This window comes from Rhyacophila brunnea, unplaced genomic scaffold, assembly GCF_057557595.1.
Source record: "Rhyacophila brunnea isolate RB1 unplaced genomic scaffold, BYU_Rbru_1.0 scaffold_2, whole genome shotgun sequence".
Taxonomy (NCBI): Eukaryota; Metazoa; Arthropoda; class Insecta; order Trichoptera; family Rhyacophilidae; genus Rhyacophila; species Rhyacophila brunnea.
The window spans coordinates 34582687-34610053 of record NW_028232859.1 but is presented as its reverse complement, the minus strand read 5'-3'; the positions used below and the strand labels follow the sequence as shown (position 1 = coordinate 34610053).

At 34.7% G+C, this 27367-nt stretch overlaps 1 protein-coding gene across 3 annotated transcripts; it reads right to left on the bottom strand.

Moving 5' to 3' along the window:
• Nucleotides 1–5783: 5783 nt before the first annotated feature.
• Nucleotides 5784–26142, bottom strand: Snup (snurportin-1). 3 transcript variants are annotated; one of them, XM_085947354.1, is made up of 6 exons: nt 25752–26142; nt 24249–24336; nt 21995–22162; nt 15492–15683; nt 13991–14270; nt 5784–6949 (listed from the first exon to the last, which is right to left on the bottom strand). In XM_085947354.1, the coding sequence occupies exons 1-6, from the start codon at nt 25901–25903 to the stop codon at nt 6465–6467; spliced, it is 1365 nt and encodes a 454-aa protein (XP_085803480.1). In that variant the 5' UTR covers nt 25904–26142; the 3' UTR covers nt 5784–6464. The 3 variants fall into 3 exon arrangements, 2 of the variants coding, with proteins under 2 accessions (XP_085803480.1, XP_085803481.1); XR_015070664.1 differs by having other exon boundaries at nt 5785–6949; nt 15492–16576; XM_085947355.1 differs by lacking the exons at nt 5784–6949; nt 13991–14270; nt 15492–15683 and adding an exon at nt 21305–21470.
• Between the last annotated feature and the right edge of the window lie 1225 nt (nt 26143–27367).

Here is a 27367-nt window from a genome sequence, read left to right as displayed (position 1 = left end):
CCTTAGCTTACTTATTTTCACACACAAATAGCTCTTACCTATATTATGTTCTTCCAACTACTTTTTATATACAAAGAATAGTAAACATGGGATTTCTGAAATTAATTGCAAAAACGTAAAATAAATATACTTAACGGTATTTCTACAAGATAGCACAGCATTGTTAACAATGTATCGTTATTACAACTAAACTAATGTACAAGAAGTGCGATATATAAATCAACATAATTGAATTAAAATTCATTATCATTCATATTAACGAATGATACAATTTCATGACGGAAACAACTGGTCCCGTGTAGATAATTATAAGAAAAATCATTTTTTGTCAGGGGAGATGAAAAAACTATCCTAACGTAACATAACCTACTAAATCTATCATTTGTATAGTAAAAATTATCAAACAAAAAGCATCTCCCCGACAGAAAATAGTTTTCCTTTAATTATATTTTTGACAAAAACCAAATAATGTTAAAAACGTGTACTTGAGAATCTTATGATAATTCATTATAGAATCACAGAATATTATAATATATTTATAAATGAACAAAAAAAACATTTGAAACAACAAAATAATAATCGCGGCGTCTTATTGGCCAGATACGCAGAGGGGTGTTACCAGAACACATTTATTTTCAGAGCGGGTTTAGTGCGTCACCTCGATATCTATTTTGATTTTTTGAAGAAACAGAGAAGAATTTAAAACTCTCACCTAGAACCAGTGACGGCCCGTGGAGGTAGGCGGATTGAGCGTCGCTTGGGGGCGGCAGTTACTCGAAGGGCGGCAAATTGAGGAGAATTATTTGGTATCTTATATAGAAATAGAGCTACCTAAACTTAGTAATAACGAAAATATCTTTCCATTAAAAAAGTCAGCTCACTGGTTGAAAACAAAATGTATTAATTAACATGAAAGGTATAACAGGATTGTATTTTTTATCGCCTTAGTGATGTCTAATTTACTTTCGTTGGACGTCGACGTGCTTGGTGACCATTATTGGGGGGAAAATATTCATAAATTTTATTTTGTATATTTTAGTTGTATATATATATTTTATTAGTAATGTATCCATACAACACATTTCTTAGATATTGCAGTCATGAAAGGATGATAAAAAATACTGTATGAAAAAATGGGCGGCGTTTTGGCGCTGCCTGGGGGCGACATTTTATCTAGGGACGTCACTGCCTAGAACAGAAGATAGAGCTTACGAAAGAGCTCCTGCGTACATTCAAAACTATTTTTTTTTGAAAAATCGCCCAAGACATCCATTTTATCTTCTTTCTTTCAAAAATGGATGAACCGTACTACTTTTTCTAATGTTATGTTTGGTTAATTCTGAGCCATTGAAAATATTCCACTGACAGTCGAATTCGACACTTCTATTGTTTGGATCCAATTTTGGAATGGATATAAGTGATTTTTTTCGTGTCTATCTATATATTATATATATCACTGATCGAATTTTTAAAATTACAGTAAATATGCACTTAACTTAATATAAATAGTACCTACATAACTCATGGCCTCAATGAGGAGCGTAAAGCCGTGTCCACATTGGCAACAAGTTTCTGGCAACCAATGTGGACACGACATAATGCGACTAAAGGTATCTAGTGACAGAATACTAAGCATTCAATTTGGTACAATTTTCTGATAATTTACATATTAGAATTTGAATAATTCATCGATCTAAAATATATACGATAGTATCTAAAAACATTAAAAACAAAAATAAATACTTTTTTATCCATAGATAGACTTCTGATTAAAAAAAAAGACTTGTGTGCATCTATTAAACACCTAAAATATGGCAGAGCTACCACTCCGCAACACTACACACCAAACTATTTTTCTCTAAGTATATTATAATAAATGTAGCAAACAGTTACATAGTATACTTGTCTTATATTATATACTATTTTTCGAACAGCATGCGTAAAAGCAAGCCACTGCTATTGCTGTCACATATTCACAATAGTTTTTTATTTGTTTAATGAGATAAAATAATTATTATCAGATTAAACTTAAAAACCTAATAGGTATAGCTTGAATATCGTGGATATTTTTTTAACCTCAGGTAAAGTTAATATGACTAATGTTATTTGAATATTTGCCTGTGAAGATAAAAATATTCTATTAATCATTGAATTTTTTATTAATTTTAATTACAAAACAAATATAAACATTTTACACTATAGGTTTTATGAAAAAAATATTGATAAACACAGGTATATTATGTAGAGACTTTCATGGATACTGAAAATCAGCGCACCATGAAACCATTGAATGATGCTTACATGAGCCATGACAGACTAATAATGTTCTGATGTTTCTAGCATAGGAGTTAAAATGATAATAATGTGTTTCTGCCTTATGATATAGATGTGTAGAGCTCAATTAATTGGTAACACACAATTGGCGAATCACTGGATGGCAACAGTAATGTTTTTAAAATACATTTATGGAATACCTTTCCGCAAAAACGCCAATAGCTTTTTAACCCACTTTCAACGACTTTCAAAGTCCATATCCGTTCCTTAGGTGGTGCATATTAACGACACACGGCACCTCGAAGAATAACTATCGCTTGCCAGTCTTCATTCGACGTCACAACAGCATACTTAGCTCAAATATATAAACAATGTCAATGGTATTTAGGGGCCTTCCAGGACGCAAGGAATCTAGTTAGTTTGAAGAAAAGCTGGCACCTTAGACTATAGATACATCTAGAAGCCACCCGTTGCATTGCTAAATGAAGCCGCGTGCCTTGCGTTTGGTTTGTGAGCGAGCGAACACATTCGTCTACAAATGTTCGAGACCATAGACCATTTCACTAGTGCTCACCCAAAGTGCTCGCATTAGACGCTCAGAATTAAAATATAATTTTCTATTTTTTTACGTTATATAGTATTTTTAAGCGGTCAAAATGCTACCATTAGATAAAGATATCCATAATTTAAGTTATTTTAAAGAAACACTAGGTCACTGATATTAAAATATATAATAAAATACAAATAAATTATCACGAACATGTATCAACTTACTTATGAAACGTAATACCATCTTCTTGCTTATCAGTGCGGCTACCACATTTTAAGACAATACGCAGAACCATCTTTTCTACTTTTTTAACCAAAAATATTTACCACTGACTTTATGTTTAACACAAAAAATATCAATTTTAGCAACATGGGCTCGCAAGTTATCGACGCTATGTGAAGCGTTTCGCCCCGATTTGATGGCGATACTTTTGGAAACTGGCTTGTAGCTAGTAGACCTTTTATCTTACTCTAGCGCGTGTCGGGGAGATTGTAAGGGTGCCGAATACTTTCTCACTCGCACTCATGCATCGTTTTTGTTCAGGCCTTGGCTGGCACAAATTTAGACTCTTTTAAGATATCCATACACAAATGTACTCGAAATTCAGGAAACATTCGGCTATTAATATTGTATCAAGATCCGATACTCTAAATTATCAAAAAATTACATACTTCGTATTCTATCGCTAGATACGAACTAATGCAGTGTAGTGTGAAAATCAGACATTCAAATTTTTAACCGGATGTATGCCACAACCGCGTTTATATGTTCTACTATTCCGTTGTTGCAAGGCCGGTCAAAGAAAATGAACCTCACTACACTAGCTCCGGTCGGTTGTTTTAAATAAATTAATATATTGTACACAATATACTGCCATCTCTTGTAATCACGGTGACATATTTAACCGATATACAAATCTTTATGATATATTTTTAATATAGTATCTTCTAGTAATAATGTTTCTAAGCTTTTATTTTTTCATCGAAATTCGTGGCTCGCTGGGTACCATCATTCTAATACCTCCCGGTATTACTACAATACTAATTCATGAACTTAGTATATTAGAAGAGAGAAGGAAAAAAATTTGGCGCCACTTGACTTACTGTAGAACTGTGTAAAGAAAATTTACAGGAATTTAGTAATCTTTCTTTATCTATATCTTTAAGGTTGTACCTTAGTTGAGACACGGTCTAAAAAGATCGTGGCTAGGCGATGCGCGGATTGCGGGTCGCGGGTGCAAATGACGCATGCCAAACGAAATATAATTTGTCATATAAATCCAACATACGTCCATTTTATGTTCTGTTTATTGTTCTATTAGTAACAATAATAATATATTCATTGACATGTTATCTTTTTAAAGTAAATGGGTAACGTTTTTAGTCATCTTTACACGATTTAAGAATTAATACGCCCGTCGCCATCACGAAACAAAGTGACGTGTTTCCAGCTCGACGTTCTCTCTCAGAATGCGAGCGAGTCCAAAATTTCATCGCGCCTATAGTTGAAAATTATTTGCTGTTTCACTGATGTATCACCTTAAGAATAAAATATAATTATGCACAATAAAAAAATATGCCTTTTCTGTAACTGTTTCCATTATCAATATTAATACTAAGGTACGAGGGTGGGTCAATAATTCCTTAGAAAAAAGCATTAAAACAGTTTTTATTTTTGTATTTTTTTTTTATTTCTCAACATAATCTCCTTGGAGCTCAATACACTTGGTTAGACGTTTCTCAATATTTTTTAAACCGTCAGAAAAATAAGTTTTCGGAAGGTCCTCAAAATAAGCATTTGTCCGATCGATGACTTCTTCATTTGAAAAAAAACGTTGTCCACTCAGCCATTTTTTTAAGTTTGGGAAAAGGAAAAAGTCACTGGGGGCTAAATCTGGCGAATACGGTGGGTGGTCGACCAATTCAAACTTCAATTCTTCAATTTTAGCCATTGATCGTAAACATGTGTGAACACGGGCATTGTCCTGATGAAAGAGGATTTTTTTCCTGTTTAAATGAGGCCGTTTTTCTTCAATTTTGTTTTTTAGCTGGTCCAATAAAGATGCATAATAATCCCCTGTTATTTTTTTTCCTTTTTCCAAATAGTCAACGAAAATAATTTCAAGTGCATCCCAAAATACAGTAGCCATAACCTTACCAGCTGATTTTACGGTTTTCGCCTTCTTTGGACATGGTTTGCCTTCGCAATCCACTGCTTTGACTGTTCTTTCGTCTCGGGAGTATAGTGGTGTATCCATGTTTCATCTACAGTCACAAAGCGACGAAAAAATTCATCCGGATTGCGTTGCATGAGCGACAACAGGGCTTTAGAGGCCACCACGCTATTGCGTTTATTGTCGACTGTGAGCAAACGCGGCACCCATCTTGCAGAAATATTTTTCATGCCCAATTTGTCATGTAAAATAGAAATGACGCTACCTTTTGAGATCCCTGTAACCTCAATTATCTCACTCAACTTTAATCTTTGGTCACTTAACACCATATCGTGGATTTTATTGATCATTTCTGGTGTAGTCACCTCTACAGGAGGTCCTGAGCGTGGTTCATCCTTTGTTGATGTACGACCACGTTTAAATTCATTTAACCAGTTATAAATAGTTGCAAGTGAAGGAGCAGATATGCCGTGAACTAAATCCAACTCATTTTTTATTTCATTTGCTGTTAACCCTTTTATATTAAAATGTTTAATAACAGCTCTAACCTCAATTTTCTCCATTTTTCATTTTTCCATTTTCCACAAGCATTTTTTTTTTAAATGTACGAGAAACACACAACAACCCGACCAATCTGATTGAAACTTCGCAGCATACTGAATCGGTAGTGCCGCTGCATGAAAACAAACCGCTTACAGTACTAGTCGCGCCACCTGTCGGCTTTTCTAAGGACTTATTGACCCACCCTCGTACTTAAAACTAAAATGAAAACCAAGAATCATTTTTAGAATTTTAATTCCAATCTGTTGTGTAAAATATTTAAAAAAAATAATAGAATAAAAAAATAGAACAGGTAAAATCGATTCATAGAATACTCAAAACAGCTTTTGAGATACCTAATTGTATCCTAAAATATTCATGTTAAACTTATGCTATGAAATAAAATCATACAACATTTTGGACATAAACATTATTCACTAAATGACTTGAGTATTAATGAGATCGGAAAGTATTAATGCACGAAAATATGATAGTTTATGATTATTAATTTAAAAAAACTCTCTTTATACATAAATAGATATTACTTAATTCTCCAAGTCTTTTACAGTATTTTAAAATGATAATTGAATCGTTGACGGCAACTTTTCAATTGTGAAACATTGATGTGGAAGAAAAGTAAATATTTAAATACATTCACATTATAAAACCTGTACATTTGTGGAATTATAATTAGATAAAACCATGTGGACTACTGTTACTGCAATAAAAACAATTTAGCTATGATACCTAAATTATTAATCCTAATGAGGGAGCAGTACATACATTATTGAAATTACATTGAATGATCTTCCATCAAGGGATTAATACTAAAATCACGAATTACACATTTTTTGTACATCAAACACGAATGTAGTAAGTTACATATTGGGAAAAGGTAAATATAATAATTATATTACACTGATAACTTTATGGATACATGATTAATTCTGATGTTTGTTCATTGAGGCATAGGAAACTTTCTCTCAACAAATCATTTTCACTTTTATCATCTCTCATACTGTCTTCCATGGAACTTATAGCAGAATCTTCTGTTGAAATATTTGCCACAGTCTCCATTTTATTTTTCCTATATTCTCTCTTCTGTTTATTTTTCCTTTTCTTATTCTCTCTCCTCACATCGATATCTTCAGTTTCTTTTGATTTGGAAATGTTCTTATCTGATCCAAATATCATCTGAACAGACCCACTTCCAAACGATTGACTAGAAATATTGGAAAGATTCAAGGAAGAATTTGAGCTGATACTTGAAAAAGACTGTACACGTCTTCTCTGATAAAATGTTCGAGATTGCTTCTTGGCCGTTTGCTTTTCTTCAAACAATTGAATGAAATTGACTTGATCGACGTAATCAGGGGGTTTCGAAACCATGTATGAAATATGTACGGTTATATCTGCAATAGAAAAACATTACGATAAGTAATACGATAAATATCATGGAATAGTTGACAATGTCCCTCTGAGGCGGACAAAACTGCTATAGTTAAATATTTAATAAAAATGGAATTAGTACAATAAAATTGCATTTTATTTAAAATTAATAATATCATGGAATTATCATAAATCCCTGTCCCTCAAAATATCTACCATTGGTTTAGTAGAAAACATAAAAAATATATATATTTCCTACGTATGTAATTATATTAATCATTTTATTATGTTACATATTAAATAGTCCACCCAAAGTGGACTCGTGGCAGAGCATCTGCCTCTTAATGCGTGGCCTGTGCCCGTCCCATCTCCAGAAAATTATATTTTGTTGTCATAATGTTGTTTTTTCTAATGTGTGTTTGATCCAGAACAATATAACAAATCTAATAACCATTCCTCATATAAAAAATCAAGGAACCCATATATTATGTTCTGTTTAGGGGTGAAAATGGTAATTTGAGTCGTCGATTCACAAAACCTGCTCTTGATCACTGCCAGAGATGAAATATCTCATTTAATAATCCATCGCCGGGTATATCTCGTTAGTACCTAATTATTCCTTTTAATCAAATAATTTTAAAATAAAACACATTATTATCCACTATCCTATATCCATTTTTTTTATGAAAATTTGGTTTTCGCTACAACAAATAATAATTGGAGGATTAGTAATGATTTATTTTTAATGTACTTATTTAAATAAAAAGTGAATTTTCCCCAAATTATATTTCGGCATGTCAGGTATATTATGTAACAACTAGACATCGTAATCCAATGCTTATGCGGAGGCTCCAGGTTTGATTCCCGGTGAGGTAACAATATATTATTTAACCTTTTGGCTACCGTAAAAAAAGCTTTGGCAGTACCTAACAGGCCAAATATAATTTGCGAAAAAAAAATCGGAAAATTACGACATCTATAAAATCTCAGTTGTAACCAAAGCCTGAACAAAAATTAGCCTTATGGGCGAGTGGGAAAGTATTCGGCACTCTTATGGTCTCCGCGAATGCATTAGAGTAAGATATTTTCAGATCAGATCAGATATTTTGTTGTGGCGTCGCCGCGAAATCTTAGTTTGGCTGAGTGCATCGATAAACTGCGAGCGCGTGTTGCTAAAATTGCTATTTTTGTGTTAAATATAAAGTTAGTGGTAAACAGTGGCGGCTCGTCCATATGCACTGCGGAACTGCAGCACCCCCAAACAAATTGAGAAAAATGTAATATTATAATATACATAAATTTATGTATATTATATGAATAAAATATCAATATTATTTAAGCGTGAATTAAGCTCGCCCGCCCACCGATACATCCAATAATTATCATACACCGCGGTACTGCAGTACCGTTTTCAAACGAATATGCTCGAATAGGCGAATGAGTGATGAGTGGTGCGGGGAGCGGGGAACGCAGCTGGGAGCTTGATCGGTACTGCCGGGCCCGACAGTTTTTCGCCGTTTCTGCGTTCGTACGTGAGCACGCGCGAGACAGGAGAGGAAAGAAATATAGCTTTAATGATTCATTAAGATTGTTATAATTTATTTCTGCAAGCAATTTATATAAAGTTCTTTATTTTAATTACTTATTAATATAATTAATAATTTATAATTAATTTTGATGTTAATAGTAAAATATAATCCAAATAAATTTATTCTTATTTATTTTTAATCAAACGCAGCACCCCCAGATACCTTATCCACGAGCCGCCACTGGTGGTAAATATTTTTAGTTAATTCAGTAGAAAAGATGGTGGTGTGTGTTGTATTAAAATGTTGTAGTCGTACTGACAAGCAAAAAAATGGTAAATATTACGTTTTATAGGTAAGTTGATACATGTCCGTGATAATTTATTTGTATATTATTATTATATATTTTAATATCAAGTGACCTGGTATTTTTTTAAAATAACTTAAATTATGGATATCTTTACTTAATGGTTGCATTTTGACCGCTTAAAAATACTATATAACGTAAAAAAATAGAAAATTAAATTTTAATTTTGAGCGTCTAGTGCGAGCCAGTGGCGAAAGGTGACTTTTTGAAAGAGGTAGGCTGTGGGAGTAACCATGCTTGTCAGATATATTTGCGGGAAATAAGAAGATAACCCAATATTACTATTGATGAATAGGTACGCTAAAACGAAGAAATTTCAAAAGCTTAATTGGTTTGTTATAATTAGTTCATAAAAATAAGCAATTAGTTTGAATTATTTATGTATTTTCCTAAACATTTATAAACGTAACATACGCTCAAAATATATTACCTATCATCAATGAAAATATCCGTTGTTGTATATTATATATTATGTTCCAGAACAATTTATAATTTAACCCGTAAAACTAGACATTTTAAAATAGTTCTATATTTAAAACACAGACTTAGATAGGTACACTATCAGATATCTAAATTGTCTAATGAGTGAACTAATAAATAAATAAAAATCACGAGATAAATTATTTTATATTTATAACAACAATCAATACATATTTATTAGATTGAATCCCATAGAAATTACTTTTAAAATTATGTTCTTATTAATTATTTTGAATAAATGTGCTCTCGCGACGTAAGCGCTAACGAAACAGCTTGTACATTTGTATGCGGGACGCCAGACATTTTGAAATAATGAGAAAAAAACTTCATATTGAAAAACTCATCAATTCACGCGAAAATAATCCTATACAATATGTACTTCAATTATAGTTTGTCAATTTATGGCTATGGCCGTATGTTGTAGCTTAACCACTGGGGAATGACAAAAGAAATAGCGTATTTCAAAAATACACTACCTTATTCTTAGGTCAATAATTATTATAAAGCAATCATTATTCATAAGATGTTTATCACACTTGAATGGTCAATGACATAGCTTATAATAAGTATCTTTAGAATCATCTTCAAATGTGTTAATCTTGCCGATTTTTTGAATAATAAAATGCCTAATTCTTGTCAAATTTGGGATCACAGAGATTATTAATATAATTTTTTATCGTAAATATTTTACTAAAATTATCTCGTCATAAATTATACTAATGGTTTTATAAATGCGATTAAAAATTAATAAACGTAAAAAATCTTAACGCCACTGTACATTCATGTACCGAAATATGACTATATTCTAAAACATTTGAGCGAGGTTTAAAAGAATACTATTTTATGTAACAAAAATACTTTATGCAGTCATCAAATGTTTAAAATAAATATAAAGGATAATAAGACTTCAAAATTATATAAATAGATTATCTACAACGTTTAAGGAGTGTCCAGGATCATGGTTTGAAAATACAATAAAAACTCAATTTTGACCTACGACGAGCATGTGGGCCGTTAAGGCGATGTCTTCGGCCTAAATAACACATATAATGTGACTTTTACGCCATCTATTTATATTTAAAGGCATCTACCATGAATTTCTAAAAATCTGTTACTAAAAACTTTGGTCAGTTTCAATCAGATGGCAGTGAGTTACCATAACTAATTTTAAAAGTAAATTAAAGTTGCCAATGGAATGGAATTCTAGATGAATAAAATTGCTAGATAAAAATTCATTTACATATTATTATTTAAGAATATAATAACTAATATAACCACTTGAGACCCGAGGGAGAACCAGCCATCAAAAAAAATATTTCTTTGATTTTATGGAAGAGAAGTATTAGTCTATTGACAAAAAAAATTTTTTTACGTTTTTTTTATTTTGTAAAGTAAAATATACTATATGCACATACCAGGTAACACTGCAGATGAATATTACCTACTCTATAAACTTAGGGAAGGTAAAGAAAACAACTTGTCATAGGAATGGTCAATTTTAATAGAACATTACACAATAAAAACAATACAAAAACATTATAAATAGGATAATTAAATATATTTACACTTAAAATTAGTTAAAATTATGAAATAAAACCCTAAATATCGTCGTTGAAACTAGAAAATTGTGTAACTCCGTTTTAATCGAAAATTCACTTTGAATGCCATCTAGTGGCCGTTGATAATATCTATCCGTCTTGCAAATTTTGTAATTCCAGAAAAATTGTATCATTGTTAAGTCATGGATGATTTCACTCCAAAACCATACATTTGTATAGGAAACCATAATGTTTTTTGTCTCTCCTGTAAAGTAGTGTTTTTGGAGTTACACAATTTTCTAGTTTCAACGACGATATGTACTTTAAAATTGCTTTGAGCTGCATCCTATACTGTGTGATACAGCTCAAAGCAAAATTTTGTGCACACGTATATATTGCATTTTATGCAAATATACCTGGTGCGGGACTTGCATCCAGGGTATCAGCACACGGATGCTGAATGGTGGCCAACGCTGTCCAAACGTACCTCAGCGATCGGTTGGGGGAAAACCGTTCTCCTGCGAGCTGGTGGCTCTGTGTCTACCTGCGATGTCGACATGTTTCTTGGCCGACCTCGTGCTGGCAGTGTTAAAATGTTGGCTACCCGATCTTCATACCGAATCATAGCTTTCGCTAATCTGATTCAGTACGACAACAGTCTCATAATATCCTTTCGGGGTACATTTTCTAGTTTACAATTCCGCATATACATTAGCCAACAGTTTACTACCGCCAAGTCCACAAAGTGGTTAAAAACCCTCACAGGCCATTTGCATGTCTTCATCGCAGTCCTGTAATAAGCAATTATCCGATCGCCGACATGCCCTCTCGCCAACAAATCTTCCTCCAATTCCGGACCAGCATTCGGCATACTGAAACAATAGGAAAAAAATATTATTACATAATCCATATTTCCTCATTAATTCAAGTATTTAGCAGTAAAAATACAAATAATGATGGGTAATAATATGTTTTGATTGAAGTTTACTATTCAAACCATCAACTCCTCATTCGAGACAATCGCTACATCATGTGTACAAGATGTAATGAATTCTTGTTTTTATGCCAAAGCATGTAATGAAAATGAATCTAGTGTATGACCAGATGGTATATAAAACCAATAAATATATTATTAAGAAAATTGTAAACCTACCATTTTGTGAGCCAGGGAAGCACCCTGGATTGTGATGTCGAAGGTTGTAAATGTCGAATGTAAATGTCGTCGCTGTTGTCGGACTCGTAACCGTCGCCGACTTCGCAGTCTGTCGTCCAATATTTCGTCGAGTTCATCAGTATTAAAAGATTTATCTATATGTAAACAAAAAAACATAACCTAATTACATTCATATACTCGTGTCAAACTTATCACTGTAGCATTGTGAATAATTATAATGATGATTATGAGATACATTTTCGAGACAAGTTTCAGTAATTTTGAATGAAATTAAAATTTTATTTTATTAAATTCGGTTCTACAATCATAATATGCGAATGAAAGAAATTCACTATCTATTAGATAATTTACAAAACGTACAAGATGGGCTCGATGACATTTGTCATAAACATAACCTCAAACTAACGTAAAGTATTTATAATTTTACGAAAACGATGAGTCTACGCCTAAAATAATATATATTGATGATAAATGCATGATGGTGATTGAAAATACAGTATATGTAACTCTTTTCAATAATTTTTGAATGTTTGTTTGACAATCAAAACTGCGTGACATAGTTTGTCATTTTGATGTACGATAATAATATTATTTATTATACACTGAAAAGTTTACTTACTTGACAAAAATGTTACTGATGAGTCGATTCCTTCCTGTTTTCAAACAATATACCTAATAATGGCCAAATAAAAAAGAATTGTCATAAATCCGATATTAGATCGAGAGCACGAATGCTACCATAGACTAATGCTACCATATGTTAAAATGCGAGATTTGTTTATTTTGTTGATTATTTTTATCATAAATAATGATAAAAAAACAGTTGTAATTTAAGCAAATACTAATTGCAAATAATTCGCAGTTTCAAATTTTGAATATAGGCAGGTTTATACGTAAATTAAGTTAATATTGTAATTTCAATTATTAAGTTATTTTTATTCATATGGCAATTTCGCCTCAAACTGATAAACTGATTTTTGTCAAAATGCAGAGAAATGTTATTTTGTCTTGTCTATGTGTGAGTTTCATTTTCAACGTCATGTTATGGTATGTGTGTTTTGTATGGAGATATTTTGTTTCCAAATAATTCCACAACGGCAGCACCATACAGACAAACATGTTGCCAATTTGAGCAATTATTATGGTTTCGATTTCTATCGATTCGTTAATATACAAAAATACAAGATTAAATTTAAATAACTGCCGTAAAAATTAATAAATAATATTTTTAATAGAAACGCTAAGCGTTATTCGCGATAAATTGCGTGTAAGCCGAGATTTTTCGATTTTAATTGCGTGCTTTCTAACCTCTAAATCGATGTTTTTTAAATTTGAAAAAAGAGATATAAGGATATAATAAATTCCAATTTTCGCTTAGCGTTTCCCTGGGTAATAGATTTACGTACATTTTTATCGTAATTTTGATAATAAATCTTATGTCATTCATTCTTACCACCCGATAGAAATGTACCGAATTTGACACTTATTTTTGGTATATAGAACTCCATGATACTTCTTAATTTTTTATTTTATTTTTCTCATTACTTTTGAATATATATTTACCGATTAATAAACTTTTCTAGCTATTTTTCGATAACAACTTTACCTAGAGACATCACCTTAACAGATTTTTTTTACCAGAAATGGATGTTAGTAACTTTTTTAACCTAATAATTCCATACTCTGGGTCCAAACACACATTGAAAAACAACATATGAATTTATTTTTCCAGATCTAGGATTCGAACCCGGGACCCATAACATTACATGTATTGACGTTTGTCGATCGGCCATTGTGGGCACTATTTTATACTTAATTTAAAAAACATCGATTTTTCTAAAGAATGAAAATGTATATGTAACTTGAAATCCTTTTTATCTAAATCGAATCAAGATTCTGTATGGTCACAATATTGAAGCTCGGTTTACGTTAAAATTACTTATATTATAATATTTTAATGCATACAAAACCAGACTTACCATTTCCCAACACTTCATTTACCATATAGGGTAAAAGCCATCCAACCAATGGTGTTGTACCACTAATATAATGTGCTTCTCTGTGATAAAATAAAAATCCATCTACAGGTGGTTGATCATACGGAAACACTGGCCAATTCACCATAAAAGTGTTTAGAGATTCTCGTGTACATTCATATTTGGGTACAGCATACATGGCGTATGTATTATTGACCGATTCTATTCCAAAACAGGGTGATTCGGAAAATTTCGATTCGAGCCAGTAATTTCGCAAATTGACCTGAAAAAATACAAAGTAAAGATCAAACGTAAATTACATATTTATCTCATTTCATCAATATCATAAAATAATATGTCTGTCTGTCTGCCAACAATAAAATTTAATTGTGTTTACTAAATTTTAAATAATTCACTGTAATTCAATAAAAAGGCTGTCGAGTAACATATGTATGTGATTATCATGGTAATAATAGATATGACCAGTTATCATAAGCAAATAAGTCTAAATGCGCACATCTGATTTTTAGTAGGTAAAAGATAGCCAATTCCACCGACTAAAATTACAGCAGGTAAAATTGCATTTGTCGATGAAAATGACATTACAGCTGACTTAAAAATATTATGTAAAAATAATACATCAATAATAAAAAAAAATACTGTATGTGAAATAAAATAAAATATTACATATGACAATTTTGAGTCCATCCAGCAAATCAGCAGGTTCGTAGGAAAATTAATTACATAACGTTACACCAATTTCAAGTGAACATCCAGAAAAGTCTTTTTATATAATATATCCTTTTAAATGACAGTTTAGCCATGAATACAAAATAGTAGGAGGGGTATCGAACAACACAGGCTAATTTTGGTATTTGCCAAATTTAATGTTATTATTATGTAGTATTACTATTCATTGATAATTAGAGATAATAGTATATCTAATAATAATATGTAACATTAAATTCCTCAAATATAGATGTGGCATAACTAAGTATGTAGATATTATTGTCTATTTATTGGTAAAACAGTATTAAACCGAAGGTGGTTTGCAAAGTCGGTTATATTCATCAGCCATCATTTCAGACTTTTAAACATGTTTTTTTATTAATTTTAATGACTCCTTAGGTAATTTTATTTAGCTATTCGCCTTTTCTAATTATTGACCAACAGGTTTACTAAAATTGAATCTACTATTTGCAATCCTTAATGTGTTTTTGTAACAGCCTTTGAGAGTAATAGCTTCATATATTATATAATATATTTTAACAGTTAATTCTTCTCAGTGCAATTTCAAATAATAGTGATATGACAGAAGATGCAAGGAAGATACTATTTCTTCCAGTGCGCAAGAATTAGGCAAAGCCAATTTGTAAACTGTCTGTGATCACTATCGCTATCACTAGCATTGTTGTATTGGGTTGTCTCGCTGGTCCCCCCCTCCTGCTCTTTCTTGTTATGTTCCCAAATTATCGAAGACAAAGTGATAAACATACAAACTTACATCACAATCAGTAAGGGTTTGTGCACCCCATGCCAGCACATCAATGACAAATAGAGACTTGGTCGGGTCACTCCAGATGCAGTCCAGCACACAATATCTGTTGTATTCCCCAGCACAAAGACTACCACCCGGTAACAAAGATGTCCAAGCTTTATAAAAGTAACCCTGTTTGGTATACGCTTTGGTTCGCCCCTGTAATCAGTATGATATTTATGGTAATTAACAAATTTTTCTTTTACTAACTTAATATACTGTTATAACCCAACCCATTAGGTAATTTTTCTGGCTAAAGATTGTGATTTGTGAAATTTTTTCAATTCCTGAATTCTGGAATATCTGATATATATATGAAAATCAAGCCAATACCCTTTGGTTTCTCTCAGTATTTGGGCTAGATATAAAATTTTTGTCTGGCAAAATAATGGAAGCTAGTTTTTAAGGATGTCAGGAAATATTGGATTATATTACGAGAAAATCCTATTGGGAAAAAGAAATGTCAAAACTATAATAAATAAAAATTACTACTGATTAACAGTGGTTAGTAACAGATATATACTCAGTGTATTCACAGTGCAGGTGTGGCAAAAGTATCTCAAATCTCAAAATAACAAAAAAAAATATTTTCAAAAAATGAGAATTAAGATTTTTTATAACTTCTTGAGGATTTTCAAACACAACTTCTATTATTATTCTTACGTCTAAATACATTAAAAATGAACATGTGAATTTTGCAAAACGCAGAATTCAAACCCACAAACCATGGTTTTAGAAACCAGTACTCCACTATGGGTTCAAAGAAAATGCAGCCGTCAATTTATTTATATTCCAATTGACATTTTGGAATCTTTGAACACACCACTTAATAATTTGGAAAGTTCAGCAATAATTAGGATGCCAAAATGAATATTATTCAGCATAAAATAATTTATTATCAAGCCATAAAGTTATAAATTAATCAAGAAACTAATACCGACAGAACTGTCTGCCTTCAGCAAACGGCCCCTCTAGGGTACGAAAAGACCGGATCATCGCCCTCCAGTCTATTAGTCAGCTGGTCTTGAATAAGTAAGTAACCCTCCTCCTAGCTACCATTCAAATATAATAATAATATTAAATAAGTAGTATTAATTATATTAATATTAGAATCAGTCCACCTTAAAGGATTAGAGTGGCGTGATATAGACAGGTCGATCGGGATTGGTTGAGATACCCCGTACAATATGTCGCATAGCCTGTCGACGCTCCAAGGCCAGGAAGCAAACAGGATAAATAAAATTAAAAAAAAAGCAGTAGAAAAAAGACCTTTCGAGCGAGATGACGTTATGTTAAGAAGGAGTTGTTAAGTTGCGAGTAAAGATAATAATGTTAAAAGATAAAGCTATTGTATTAAATTTAAGTTATTGTGAAGTTATTTTATATTTAAATATAACAGTTTTAACGTACGCTGAGTTATTTATTGTGAACCCTTCCTTACTCCCGGCAAGTTAAGAAATAACGGGAAAGATGTATCAAAAAAAATGTGGTGAAATGTACGAGGTAGCAAGTGGCTCTAGCAACGTGTGGGCTTGCAACGCTGAATTCGCTTGCCGATAACCCAACCCTGAGATAGGAGAAAATAAACGTGAGTACATGTGCATTAATTCCCGAAAACTCGCCAGACGCGGAGTTAGGAGATGGGCAAAAATGAATACAATTTTTAAGATTGAAGAAAAAGAAGATAATATGTGTCAATTTAAATTTTAAATATAAAGAAGATTTTAAATCTTAATTGCGAATATTTTGAACTTAAAATCTTAAATCCGAAGAAGAAAATTTTTGCAAAGAATAATAAACAATTAAATATAATTACGACAAATAAAAATATATGCAATGACATGTTATATTATTAATTTTATAATACATAAATTCGGTGAATAACAAGTGAACATACCGATGTATAATATAAGAATAGCCAATAAGAGTGACGGAAAATTCATTGCTGAAGCGACTTAATTATACACAATATTATAGAAATTTATTAAATAAAAACAATAAACGAAATACGTGGAAATATTAAACATAGCGCAGCTGTTCTATAGTTAAATAGTAGAATTTAGAGAGCAGAGATTTTAATTTTGTTTTAACGTCAAAATAATTAACAAGTATATAAATAAATTCTGATTTGGAATATAACAAATAAATATTGCCAAAACTAGTGTATTCACGGAAACACCAAAGAGAATGATAAAAAGAATCCCAGAAATCGTGCGTCATTCAATACGAGAAAACAAAACTACAGTAGAACTCCGCCAATCCGAATTCGGAAAGTCGAATTCCGAATTTTCGAATTTCGAGAATTAAATAAGAAAACAGAATTGTCCGGACTGGGCACATGCCGATTACCCGGTCCAAATCTGAGAACAAAGGACAGTCTCAGTGGTGCCCAATAGAACGAACTGTTAAGATGCCGGAAATTGACAAGACAGCCGGACCAAGCGACCTGTTTGAGCCCGAATTCCAACACGGACAAACGTTTGCGTCAGACAGCCCGAGGACGGATGTCAGCGCCGCAGAAGCGGCACAAGAGATAATAGACCTTGAACTACCTCCATTCCGCAAATGGCCTCATAAGCCAGAATTGGAGGCTACGTATGACGGCAGTGCGAAACAGCTGGTGGTCGAGTTCCTCACGAGTTGTGAAGAATACTTCAAGGCCGCCAGGAGTCCAGCTGGCAACTGGACTGGGATAGCGCTCCGCCAGCTACGTGGGGAGGCCAAAGATTGGGGCAAGTCAGTTCCCACTTCCGATAGCTGGCGCGCCTTTCGACACAGAATGCGGCAATATTTTGAGTCTCCTGCGCGACGGCGGATGCAAGAGACAGAGTTAAAAAATCAAATTCAAAAGCCACATGAGGGTGCATTCATCTTTCTGCTAAATAAGCAAGAATTAGCGGCAGTCCTCATGCCTGAAACAAAGAGCACCATTCTTGCAGGATGGTTTTATGACCTTTTGACAGACCATGACCAGCTACGCTTAGACCGCAGAGGCTGGAAGACTCTGGAGGAGCTCCTGGATATAGCAGAGGAGCTGAAGCCACCAACAGACGCGGTGCTGGTTGTCACACCAACACCTGCGCCACCTAAGTCGAAACCCCAGAAAGCTTGCGGATGCCGTTGCGACGTGCATGACCGACAACCAGCCGAAGGGCAGACCCGGAATTGGAGAGGCGAAACGCGCATAGAAGAGCGCAGGCCGCAACCAGCGCAGTCCGAAGAAAGAGGTGCCGGCAACGACGACCGCGACCACCAGAACAGCAACCGCGGTGGGTACCGTGGACGTGGTATCCAGCGTGGTGGAAGACCCCGTGGAGTCGACCGAGACTCAACGGGACAGCGTCGCTGTCTTCGATGCCCGGACTACCACGAGTTGAGGGATTGTCCGACCTTCGATCAAAACCACTGAAGTTTTCCAGCGGCTCCCTTGCTGCTCAGTAGGCGCAAGGGTGAGCGGGGGTTAGCCGCGCTGTGTGCGTCTGGTGAGTGCGGGTTTCGGGATTCTGATAAAATCCCGGCACCTGAAGTGCCTACCACCGCACACGGGCGGTCAACGTATGCCGATGTGGCTACCAACAGTAAGTTGGCTCGCTTTGGTGGTGACTCGACATGCCGAGGCCGCGGGGAATCTACAAAGGTTCGTGTAGTTATTAATAAGAACACTAGTGACATAAACAGCGAACTTTGCCCAAAAGGACAATACGCTGAATGTTTAAGATTAAATAATAAGCATATGGAAGTGGACACGGGAGTTATTAAAATCCCTTGCACCAACACTGGTGAACAATTTAAATTCATGGCCGTTCATGGCATAGATAATAAATTGGTTGAGGTTGACCATTGTTTATCAGTAGATTTAAGTAACTTCCCTTGCGCCGACACTGGCAAACAATTTAAATTCATGCCTAGTTTTAAGACTGAAGCTGGTCAAATTAAAAATGTTATCAGACCCTATGTACAGGGAGCGTGCTTTAATGCCACACAGACTGCAGAGGGAGATAATTGTAAAAATTATAAGATTGCCGAGACTGGCTTTAGTGTTTTTTGCCGACGCTGGCCACTGTTTAGCACGTAAGCATGTAGCCGAGACTGGCCATAATGTTAACACTGAGGCTGAATCTAGTTTACTCCTTAGGAATTTAGATAGTGTTTGGTTAGAAAGTAAGTCAGAAGTATTTTTTGCGAATAGACAGGAGATAGATGAGACAGGAGAAACCAGCAGGCGTACTTCGACGTCGCAAACCAACCAGGTGCTAGTAGGTGGTGGTACTGCAACGGTGTTTTCCGACAGGCCCGCCCCCTATACGCCCATGGATGGAGAGGATGCACACCTGAGTCATGGGAATAGCCATGACCTGGCCGTGTTTAAACAGAAAGCGTCACTAGCAGAAATCCGTGACAGCCAGAGCGACGCCGCCGATCAAATCGCGACGTCACAAACCAACCAGGTGCTAGTAGGTGGTGGTACTGCAACGGTGTTTTCCGACAGGCCCGCCCCCTATACGCCCATGGATGGAGAGGATGCACACCTGAGTCATGGGAATAGCCATGACCTGGCCGTGTTTAAACAGAAAGCGTCACTAGCAGAAATCCGTGACAGCCAGAGCGACGCCGCCGATCAAATCGCGACGTCGCAAACCAACCAGGTGTTAATGGGTGGTGGTACTGCAGCGGTGTTTTCCGACAGGCCCGCCCCCTATGCACCCATGGATGGAGAAGATGCACACCTGAGTCATGGGAATAGCCATGACCTGGTCGTGTCCAGAGAGAACGAGGCGAGAGGCGGTGTACCGCCTGCAAGTCCTCTGAGTTCGCAGGACCGTACAACCTGTGAATTCAATAGCAGCAGCGCCATCACAGGCAACTTAAAGCCGAATAGATTAGAAAAAGAAATAGCGCTACCGGACCTCACCATCCGTAGTGATCTAGAGACGAGAATCGATACCCTCGTGGGGTGCAGTAGCAAAATGCCCTGCATCCCTATAGAAGCTTGTGTAGGAGAATGGCATGCGGAGCCATGTGCTTCGGCCATCCGGACGCGGATGTCTGAAGGAACGCTGGAAACTCTGCCGTCAATCGAAGCTTCAGCTAGATTACCGCCCGAAAGAGTAGAAGGACCGACAGCGGTAGAGAGACGACCACGTCATTTCGGTCGCGACGGAAGGCTACGTCGTCTCAGCCGCAAAGAGCGAAATAGTAAGATAACAGAGAATTTATAGGTTAAAGGGTTGTGTACACCAAAGTTGGCAAAGTTCGTCTCGAACTATTAACAGTATGACAATTTTAATATAGAAAGAGAGGATTCGTATCTGCGTCCAGTATCTCGGTGACTTTTATTTTTCCAAAATCATTTTTTTCGCTCCACCATATATTGACGTAGATGAGCATTTCGATTTATCTCTCGTAAGCAGAATAATGGAGTGAACTAGATGCCAGAATAGAGATAAGAGATTTCTTTGTTTTGTTAGATTTTAAGACGTAATTACTTTACTGTGTCGTCGATATTGTTACTTATAAATAAAATAAATATAAACATGATGTTGTGTTAAATGTAATTAAAATTAAGGTTATGTATAAGATGTTAAATGTATTAAGGATTGAGATACATATAAAATGTTACTTTTAATTTAAGACTTGCAGTCGAACTAGCAGAATAAATTAGATCGAGTAAAATCATTTAATTTTTTTTTTATTAGAACTATTCAGATGGTGGTCATTCTCTATCCACGCAGTGGTTAACTTTTAGAATGATAGCTAGAAGGGTAGTTGCATGGTCCAGTTGATGCTGAAAGCCGACCTTCCGGTCTCTTTTGGTGGGGGGCGATTAATACCGACAGAACTGTCTGCCTTCAGCAAACGGCCCCTCTAGGGTACGAAAAGACCGGATCATCGCCCTCCAGTCTATTAGTCAGCTGGTCTTGAATAAGTAAGTAACCCTCCTCCTAGCTACCATTCAAATATAATAATAATATTAAATAAGTAGTATTAATTATATTAATATTAGAATCAGTCCACCTTAAAGGGTTAGAGTGGCGTGATATAGACGGGTCGATCGGGATTGGTTGAGATACCCCGTACAATATGTCGCATAGCCTGTCGACGCTCCAAGGCCAGGAAGCAAACAGGATAAATAAAATTAAAAAAAAAGCAGTAGAAAAAAGACCTTTCGAGCGAGATGACGTTATGTTAAGAAGGAGTTGTTAAGTTGCGAGTAAAGATAATAATGTTAAAAGATAAAGCTATTGTATTAAATTTAAGTTATTGTGAAGTTATTTTATATTTAAATATAACAGTTTTAACGTACGCTGAGTTATTTATTGTGAACCCTTCCTTACTCCCGGCGAGTTAAGAAATAACGGGAAAGATGTATCAAAAAAAATGTGGTGAAATGTACGAGGTAGCAAAACCTATGTTCAAATTTAAAGAGTTGTAGAAACTATGAAATCAATATGTAACTACATGATAATTACCTTGGATGCAACAACAATTAGACGAGTTCCCTTAGGACAGGCTAATACAAGCCACTTTTCTGCTAAATCTGGTGGAGCCTCGACCAACCATTCAGATAACATCAGGGTGTCTGCAAAGAATGGCTTCTGCTTATTGAAACCGGGAACAGATACCTTTGGTTTATATACCTGTGAAAATATAAAATCAGAAATCAAAATGTCAATCTAAAGACATAAAAATAAAAATATTACTGGGTTCAAAAATCATCTTAATTAAACACCTTTTAGTTAACAAGTCCTTTAAATTGGAATTGAACAGCCAAACAGTGTAGAATGTATGGCAGCAATTCTAGTATCACAAGTAAGTGTATTAAATGAGAGGATATTTACAATATGCAACATCTTACATAAACAACATATCGTCTCTGTTCTGGCAGAACACACTAACTGGAGAATACTAGTTTTGAGTAATTTGACTTTGAAGTAGTTAAAATGTTTGAAATAATGGTCTATCATGTGAGTTTATTAAGTAATCGTAAAAAGGGTGACTTTAAAATAAAGACTGTTTGTTTATTAAGAAGGTTTCCAGACGGTAAAGTTTGAAATAAGGAACATTTTGGTACTAACTCAATATGTAATTTTTTCGAATTAGTGTTTTCTGCCAGAACAGTGACGATATTATCACAACTCCATATAATTTATTTGACATTCACAAAACACAACTTATTTAAATTATTAACATACGGAGAAGTCACAGCACTGCCTTATTAGAAAAGATTGCTTTGATGCGGCATGTTCGTTGGAACTGCTAAAATTACTATCTTTATAACAGTTGTCTGATTGCGTTTCATACTTTTGTCATGTACTATGTATTCAGAAACTTAAAAAATATCTGGATAGAAAATAATGTATTTTATGCATTAGATAAAACACTATTCATGTATTTAAAATTATAATTAACACAAATGTTCATGTTCCTACCCCCTTGCCTATGATGGCATTTGAGACATTTGACTGATGACTGGCGCGCTACTGTGTAATGCTACAACCTGAATGCTACGGCCAATATTTTTTTAAGTATGAGACGTAGTAATATAAACTTTGGAAACCACTGCGCTAGCCTAAGGAAGATTTGATATAGTATTATGATTAAAACTACCAAGGAAATAGGTATCATTAAACACTTCACAGGAATTCCCAAATGAACAATATAATAATTTAATTATAATTAAGTAAATAAACTTTGTAGAATTTTTTTTTACCATGTTAAATCCTAAGGAGATCATGTGAGTCTCCACAGAGTGGAGATTGTATTATTATTGTTTACCAGAAGGGGATGTTAGCCACTTGTTCAACATATTAGGTCCAAACACACATTGAAAAATAATAATTAAATTTGCCACACCCGGGATTCGAAGACCGTATTCACGACATTATATGCCTGACGCGTGACCTGTCGGCCATCATGGGCGCAAAAAATATAGCAACATTATTCACACAATAATGTAGCACCCTGTGAAGAAATTATATACTTAGATACATTTATAACAAAACTCAACATCTGTATTCAAAGTAGTAACTATTTCATTTCAATATTTATTCTACTTATTTTGATATAAACTTACAACTCTAAATGAATATGTCACAAGGACAAAAGCTGTTTACTAGTTAGCTGACCCAAAAGAGATCCCCATCCATCAATAGCAATCTGCTCAAACAGGTGATGAACTACATTTATCTGGGATTAAGATAGATGTATACTTGATGAACAGAACAAAGCTGGGCTGGAGTTGACAGTTTGACCCAATTTCCATTAGTATTACTTCCCGTAATCACATATAATGTGTGTGAGACATGGACCATCACTAAAAGAGATGTCCAGACACTAAGAGTAGCACGGCGTTGTATGGAGAGGTGCATGCTGGACATAACACGAAAGGACAAAAAGCAGAATGATTGCATAAAGGAACGAACAAGGGTACGAAATGTAATGAAATTCACTAAATACCTTAAAATGCTTTAAATGACAATAAGCTGGACACGTAGTTCGAAAAAGCGATAGTTGCTGGACAAATCTAATCTTTCAGTGGTACCCAAGAGATAGAAAACGACCAAGAGGTAGACTTAGACGCTGATGGTTGGACAAAATAGTTCAGTTTTGCAGAAGTACAGGACCGTAATGAGTAGAATCAGTTTGTAAAAGCCTTCATAGAGCAGTGTATAGATCAGGCTGACAATGATGACATATGAATAATTGAATAAATGTAATACTTACATGTGGGAACAATTGCTCTTCGTGTAATTCAGCATCTTTCACTAAGTCCAAAATACCCCGGTTCGCATCAATCTGCGCTCGTTTCTTTCTGAAAGTGAAAATTTAAATAGTTTAATGCTTTATCTTAACAATAAAAACCTTATTACTACAACTCATTCTATAATAAATGACCACTTCAAATTTTCCCCGAAAAAGAAAATGATTATAAACATAACGCATTCAGGTTCGATAGTTAGGGCAGGAAACAAGAAAAAGTGGGAGGCGCCCAGCAAAACAAAATGATATAACAGGAGCATATTTAGACATGCCTGAAATTAATTATAACCCAATATTGCTGCAGATAATTAATAAATTATGATTTAATGAAGTTCTCACTCCGAAATGAAAATACTTACATAAGTACATAATAAGGTGCATGCCTTTCTTGTTGATTCATAATATTAGCTATTATTCTATTATTATTTAATTATTATATTGTCTACAATGAAAAAAAAAACTTTCGAAAGATTTATTAGGGATCATGCAAGCAGGAAAGAGGGCAGTTGCCCAAGGCCTTAATTTTTCAATTTGTTCACAATGCATAATATAGCGCAGCGGTGAAGGGTGACTTTTGGAAAGAGGTAGGCTATGAAGATCAGAGAACACACTGTCAGATATACTTACGGAAAAGAAAAAGATAATAAATGGAATTACTACTGATGAATACACACTAATGACAGCGACACACTAATTCAATGAAATTTCAATAGCTCGCTGACAACATAAAATTGAGCGATGAGTTTAAATTATGCACGATGGTTCTGTAATCTGTATATTATATTTATAATACATTTCTACATAATATATGACAGATGTTGTTGGGAAATTAAATTATATTTATAGAATATGTGATTATTCAAATACATCAATATGCAATTAAAAATTATTTTTCTTAAGGTAGGTTTTAAATAATCGCCTAGTATGGAGTCTTCACCACTGATATAGCGAACCCCATTGTTTTTAAATATTGATTAAGGCATAGAGTTAATTATTGCACTTCAAATATTTTAACCATGTCTGCAAGTGTAGAATACGGAGAAAGATCATTTACTGTAAATACTGAAAAGAATTAAAAATTTTCTATGATCAATAATGAGTCAAAATTGACTAAATAGACTGGTAACATTGCATTGGTGATACCTATATTGTAAAAAAAATGATAAAAAACCTATTAATGTTTGTACTTATTTAATGTACAAAAACATATTTTTTTCTCATAGTTTTGAATTTTGAAAGGGTGGCTTCAAATATACCTTTTGTGCTGGGCCTGCGAAAGGTTCTGGGATAATACATAATTTTAGATTGCCGTTTATTAAAATTCATCACATCAATTTCTTTACTACATGACAGTTGAATCTTCTTCGAAAGTCTAAGTTATACCTATCCATTTCAATTTTAAGTAATCTCACTTAGGAGATATTATAATAGATGTCATGTAGTTAGTCAATATGTTAATGGACTTACTCTTTTTGTGCGCTTAATGTCAGTGCCCTCCTTTTTTCTTGGCAGGACTGTGAATCTTCTCTCTGCATGTAGTATTTTGTATGATCATGAGAATTTGCAAATTGGTTATGTGTGCTCAGCGCACCAGAGAACTTCCTCAATATTTCATCCATTGCGATGAAAATTTAATAACAGCTTCAAGATGTCAGATAAGAATAAAGGAATATATTCACAAGAAGAGACTTTTGGAGCCAACTAACAGCATACTAACAAGACTACACTTTTGAATTTGAAAAAATAACTATCGGAATTGGACCTGAAAACAAAATAAAGCGCCCCGTATTTTGCTTTTGAACCAATGGTAGACCGCTATTTCACTTCACTCCACTCAGCTGTCACCGCTGGCAGAGGCAGGTTGTAGCAAATTGTTGCAATACATATGACGGTAGAAATAAATGTAGTTTCAGTATTAGGGCAACACTTTTTTATAAAAATTCACGATTTTTTTTCTATATATTTTTGAAGAGCGGTCAGGGTAAAACAAATTAAATTGTATGGGTAATATAATTTCCATTATCAATATTAGCAACAAGTTCATCGGTAAAAAGAACTAAAATGAGTCGCAAGATTTATTTGGTAATTAACAAGGCCTTGTAGGTAGTGGTTTTCCAACTGCCGGAAACGTTATAGGTAGGTGCACCCTTCATATTAGACCAAATATCGCGAATGTTGGTGCCATAGAACATAATTAATAATATTAATACGATAGAAAAATGCAAAAGCCATTGCTATGGACCAAGGTTTTGAAGCAGGGTACTACGGGCTATTACATGACGGTCAGGCCATAAAACCCAACTAAAAAAATCACACCGACTGTCCCCAAATACGGACGTACGTCCATTTACCAACCAACGACCATACAACGCGTATGTCGCTCCATACATCGGTGACCGCACAGTCACTTCGCTGGGTCCAATATGAAGGGAAAGCAAAAGCAAACTGCTGATATCCATTATAATAATAAAATTAATCATTCTACAGAATGCAAATCGTGAAGAAAGTTACAAATACATATGCGTAAATATAAATAGATATCCTTGGATTTGGTCCTTGCACTTCTTGCGGTATATTGTACGACAACATCTTCTTGGCTACGCTTCTAGGCGCTGTTGTCTACTAAATGTGAGGGGCTTGTTGATTTATAATGGAATTGCGGGTAAAAAAGGGCGGAGCATGTTAGCTCACAGTTTTAACACGTAGCCAGTTGTCGTACTATACCATAGACCAGGGGTTCCCAACCCCGTGCCCGCGGGCACCATGGCGCCCGCGGAACGATTCGTATGTGCCCGCCACTATTCAACAGAGACAGAATTTTCACGCTAGCCTGACACAGTACGCAGAAAACCCGAAGTGAACGAACGCCACGAACTGAGCCGATGAACGCCGAAGCACGTGACAGTAGTCACGTGCTCGTACCGTCCCGATTGCTTCGTCGATCATCGGCTCAGTTCGGGTTTTCGGCGTGTACAAGGAGTGATGTGCAAATAGCATTCCCCGCCTGGAACCGCGTTGTTGTCATTGTGATTGCGATTGCTGCCCCGTTCGGGTCGCGACAGTTAGCTAAGAGACATCTTCGT

What these genes read in the sequence shown, in the direction of transcription:
- Snup (XM_085947354.1), bottom strand. Translation starts at nt 25,903, where the DNA reads ATGGATGAAATATTGAGGAAGTTCTCTGGTGCGCTGAGCACACATAAC. An exon ending in ACATTAAGCGCACAAAAAGA is followed by an intron (nt 24,337 to 25,751) that starts GTAAGTCCATTA and finishes TTTCACTTTCAG; the next exon opens with AAAGAAACGAGCGCAGATTG. An exon ending in TAATTGTTGTTGCATCCAAG is followed by an intron (nt 15,684 to 21,994) that starts GTAATTATCATG and finishes TACTGATTACAG; the next exon opens with GGGCGAACCAAAGCGTATAC.